This window comes from Montipora capricornis, chromosome 13 (genome assembly GCF_036669925.1).
Source record: "Montipora capricornis isolate CH-2021 chromosome 13, ASM3666992v2, whole genome shotgun sequence".
Classification (NCBI taxonomy): Eukaryota; Metazoa; Cnidaria; class Anthozoa; order Scleractinia; family Acroporidae; genus Montipora; species Montipora capricornis.
The window spans coordinates 35,486,342-35,491,341 of record NC_090895.1 but is presented as its reverse complement, the minus strand read 5'-3'; the positions used below and the strand labels follow the sequence as shown (position 1 = coordinate 35,491,341).

General features: G+C 40.5%; 1 protein-coding gene across 2 annotated transcripts in view; it reads right to left on the bottom strand.

Annotated features, from left to right (window-relative positions):
- The window catches only part of LOC138029139 (acid-sensing ion channel 1-like), a 16,176-nt gene that overhangs the window by 4,932 nt on the left and 6,244 nt on the right, over positions 1-5,000 (bottom strand). For both annotated transcript variants that reach the window (XR_011127827.1, XM_068876834.1), the window contains exons 4-6: positions 4,501-4,657; positions 4,242-4,304; positions 3,696-3,879 (exon numbers count right to left, since the gene is read on the bottom strand). Coding sequence is in view for 1 of the 2 variants with exons in the window: in XM_068876834.1 (XP_068732935.1) it covers positions 3,696-3,879; positions 4,242-4,304; positions 4,501-4,657 (404 nt within the window). In the remaining variant the exon portion in view is untranslated. The remainder of the gene's footprint in view (positions 1-3,695; positions 3,880-4,241; positions 4,305-4,500; positions 4,658-5,000) is intronic.

Sequence of the window (5,000 nt, the reverse complement as noted above, 5' to 3'; positions counted from 1 at the left end):
TTATTATTATCATCTCGCAGGATAAAACTTTGGAATGCTGTCCACATTATGAGTAGTATAGGGCGCATAACGTAACCTACACCACTTGAGAAGCTACACTAAGAAGTAAAATAAGTTCGGTACGGCACCTAGTACAATTCTAATATACATAATGATATGAATCTCTCTACTTAGAGAGCCAACTCAGAATCATTTTTAAATTCTATACTCTGTAAAACCTACGCAAAAATATGATGATATCATTATCTCTACTAAAAGCCTATCTAGAAAATTATTCTGTTTTTATACTCTCATTATCTCTTATAAACCTACACGAGGCCAAGATAATTTGGTTATCTCTACTAAAAGCCTATTTAGAATCATATCAAACTCTTATCTTCTATAAAAACTGCGTAGAAAATCAGTAAAATACAGGTTTTGCGACAACACTTGTGTTTCTGGATTTCTGAAGAAAAAAGAAAACCTAAAATCTAGTGCCCTTAAATGTCTGGCAATGTTCAAAGTGTTTGAAATGACCGACTTCTGCATCCGCTCAAGTACGCGCCGTGTTCTCGCTCCTATTAGCTTCCTCACCAACTTCTCTAGGTGTTTAGAATACCCACCCAATACGTCAATTATTATGTTGTACTGTTCAACCCTGTAACCATTGTTGTTAATTGTTAACCATTATTATTATTATTATTATTATTATGACAGTTTGAAACTTTTGAATGTCAATACCTTAAAGCTACCTGGGGCGTTAATCGTAACCCAGGAGCTCCTTAAAAACACCATGTTCAAGTCCTATTTACAAATATCTTTCTAAAAGTATTATCCACTTAAATCTATTAAACTATGTGAAATATAAAATAAGTGATTGCTAAAATTTAAAAAAAAAAGGATAATAATAAAAAAAAAAATAATAATACATTTTTTTTACAATAATATCCTTTGCTGAAATGAAATTCGTGTTATATTGCTCGTAAAGTTTATGTGATTACTTTAAAAGTGCGGGCAATATATAGAGAGCTTGATAAGACCGATTTCTGCATCTTTAGCAGGACTCCTTTAGTTCTCACTCTTGACCCGAGTAAATTCCTCATTCCCTCCTCCATGTCTGTGGACCATCCACCTAGCACGTCAATAATGATGTTGTATTGTTGCACATCGTACCCAGGGTACTGTCGCTTTATCTCCCATCTTAGGGGGGCATACTTGGCTGTCTTCTCCTCTTCCTTACTTGTACGGTTATCAATCCATGGACAGCTCATCTCTAGTGCTATCACCTTCTCCTGTTGGTGGTCGATAAAACGGGCATCGATTCTGTTTGCTCTCACCTCGGTGTGCTCAGCATAGAGCGGGACATCCCAGTAGGCTTGAAACTGGTCGTTTTCATATACCGGTTTGGGTTTTACTTGGGAGAACCATGGTGGGACTTTGTCAATAAGGTTTGCGTCCTTCAGGATCTCGAAGAACAGGATCTTCAAGGCGTTATTGTGCCTTTCCAAGTACTTGTTCTGGGCCAAGGTGGGACATCCAGCTAGAATATGCTGAACTGTTTCTGCTGATCTACTGCATAGCCTACATGCCACTTCAGTAGCTGGTCGGGCTCGCACCTTGTGACTGTAATATATTCGTGTTGTAAAAAAGTTGCTCGTAGAGCTCGATCACTCCTGCAACGGTGTTAGACGGACACAACGTCCAGTCATTAAGCCAAGCAAAGCAGCCTGCTTTACTCAGACTTACATCCTCCCACCTACTTGTGTGTAGCTTTCCTTGCCACCTCTCTTCCCTCACAGCCTGCGTATTCTGCTTTTCTACAGTTTCCTTCAAGGCAACTTTGATCTTCTTGTCTGTGATTGTTACTCCCCCCTGGGTGATGCAGGGTGACGGGTGCTCAAGGTCCAGGCCAAGACCGAGCTCTGCTGCATACTTCATGCTATCCTTTAAAAATGAATGGTGTCCCACCTCACCTGCTCTTTCTTCAAACTTTCTCACAACTGCAATGGTCGGGTCCAGATTCTTGTAGACTTTCAGAGCAGCCTTTATCTTGACGAGTTTGTATTCTTGCTCGACTGATTTCAGCCCGCGCCCCCCTTTTTTCCTCGGGAGGTACAGTAATGCTGTCGAGCCTAGGGGGTGTTTGCCGCCGCTCTCAACTAGGATTTTTCGAACTTCTCTGTCAATTTGCCTAAGCTCTGCTATTGGCCAGTTCTGGGTGCACATTAGATACCCCAGTATGAGAAGGGCAAATTGGTTCGATGCAGCTACGCGGTTGTGATCTGACAGTGGACTTGACCAGATGACTGACATGCGTTGTAGGTATTCTTTGGCTGCAACATTCAGAGCTAACTTGTCATCTTGTTTTAGGTTCTCTAATGTTCCCAGGAACTTGTAATAAGTTCCTTCCTTTAGATTTGTCAGTACTGCTCCGTCATCCAACTGCACTCCGGTTTCATCCTTCACCTGTACGCCTCTCCTTACATGGACGGTCGCGCATTTCTTTGGGTTCCATTCTAAGCCTATATCTTGCATCGCACTCTTGGTTGACTTCAGCACCTTGTTGAGTTTGATCTTTGACGCTGCAAACGCCTTAAGGTCGTCAATATACAGCAAATCCGTTATCTTTGTGCTTAAGGGTTTATTATTGTTATTATTATTATTATTGTTGTTGTTGTTGTTGTTGTTATAGTTGTCTATCATTGCAGGAAATAGTCTCATTAAATTCTTTGGCATCTTTGTCGATGAGAACCATTCATCACGTTACTCAATCACATTTTACCCACGTGCTCTCACAAAGACGGATTTTTTCTTACTCCTCGCGGATTATAAGCTGACCAGTTTAGCGTGCAAAGAAAAATTTCAAGTCCCAAAACTTTTCACGAGAATTTCGGATGCTGAAAATCCCTGTTTCTTAGAAAGAAAGACGTTAACTTTAAAGGCGCAAAACTTGTAATTTTTATTCTCAAAAAATTACGAGAGAGAGAAATGATCCTCGAACTTCTCTGGACAACTTAAAGGGGCTATGTCACACTATTTTTTAGGTAATTTTGTTTAATTTTGTTAATTATGAGCTCTAAACGTCAAATTGGCAGAGCAAGAGTCTTTCATTTGCAAAATCACGGCCACATAACAACTGAGAATGGTTTTCAAGCTTTGTAAATGACATTTTGATATAGACTGATATAAATTTGAAAAAAGGTGGGCCGACGTTTTTCAAATTTACCCAAATTCAATCCATTTCAATCCTCTCCAGTTTTGTCCATCCATGTCCCTTCTTGGCTTCCCTGTGTTTTGTTAGAGTTCTTCTATAGTTTTGAACAGTTATTTTGATATTTTAGTTAATTCTATGACCATTCGACCTGTGCTGAAATTGCCTAAAATTGCGTGACATAACCCCTTTAAGCAATTGCCTCTAATGAACACTTGAAAAATTCAGGTAGCTACAAAGGGATTCGAACCCATGAGGATCATTTCTCTATTTTGTCTATTGGCCGCACATCAATTATATATAAGCAGGGAGTACAACCTCGTACCCAGGGCGCTTTTCCTTGGCTTTGGGTGGACGGGAAATGGGTTCCCGTCCCACCCAAAGCCAGGGAAAAGCGCCATGGGTACGAGGTTGCAGGCAGTACAGTCTGTGGCAAATTAGGGAATAAAGGGAAAGAAGAGTTGGGGGAAACCAAAGTCGATAATAACCTAGAAGAAAGGTTTACCTTAGAAAGTTCCGAAAATCTGTCTTGAAATTTTCTGAAAATTCCCGATGTTGTAAAGTACTTAGTAATTCAGGAACGTAGTTTTCGTTGGGAAACCCCGCATAGGAGAGGATAGGTTTAAAAGATCTTGCTTCACAAGGAGTTGGACAACTGCAGTTCATACCGACGTCCGCGTAAAATTTGTCTGTAAAGAAACAACAAACAGAACTGACTGAAATTTATGTGCGCGTGAAAGTAAATGCAATCAGTGGGCGGTATACAAGGGTGGTAAACAAGATAAACTGTGCACCCCATTGTCCATTGACGTCTTTGTGTTTTCAAGGGGAAAAAGGGTCTAAATTGATGATATTGTGCCACTGAAAACTTGGCACTGGGGTAAGGTCAAAATTTGTTTTTATTAAAAAGTTTAGAGCTTCCTGCACGACAGGGCCGTAGTAGCTAATTCATACATTGGCGTTTTGAACGATTTTACGGGTGAGGCAATTTATAATAAACATAACAACTCCACTTGGGTTCCATTGCCAACCAACATCAAACCGTCCTCACCAGTTTTAGGGAAAACACATTGAGCGGTTTGCTTGAGCCTACACTCTTCGGCTTCATCAACAGCTGAAAATATAAAAGACCTAGGATTAGAATTATCCGAGTGGCAAAATATCCGTATCCAGTTGCTCGAAGGGCACTCAATGAGCAGGATCGATCTGATCGAAAAGGAAATCATCACGCGAAGTGAGTGACGTAGTAACCAGTGCTTGATCATAGAGCAGAAAAGTTAGAGCGCAGATGGTTCGGACCAAGTACTCACGTGGAAGTTTCACGTCTCTGCAGCCACAATTTTGCACAATGTATCTTGCATGGCATCTTAACAGACATGCGGAAGTCGTGTACTTAGTGTAGCCACCCATATTTGTGATTGGCTCCTCTGTACAGTTGCTTTCGTAAGGAAATTCCAAAGTCCTTACCTACAAAATTGTGCAAGGAAATTAGATGGAACATAAGCGCAGCAGTGGGTCAGTTTTAGTAGTTGTCGAAATTCTTTGTTGGAACATCCAGTTTAGCTTTTTACTCAGGAAATTAAGAAATGCACCGGTCATCAAATATGAGAAGATAACCTTGTTTTGAAAATTTCCCGCGTTTCTTCCCTTGTTCAGAAACTGAAAATGGGAAGTTCATGAGATCTGTGTGCTAGAATCTGTCTTAAAAGCAGAAAGTGAGAAAATGAGGGATGCCTTCCGCTGATTTTTCCAGAAACATCAAAAGAGACTCTGCTTTCAGGGCTGGGAGAGTGAAGACTAAAGGCAGTGT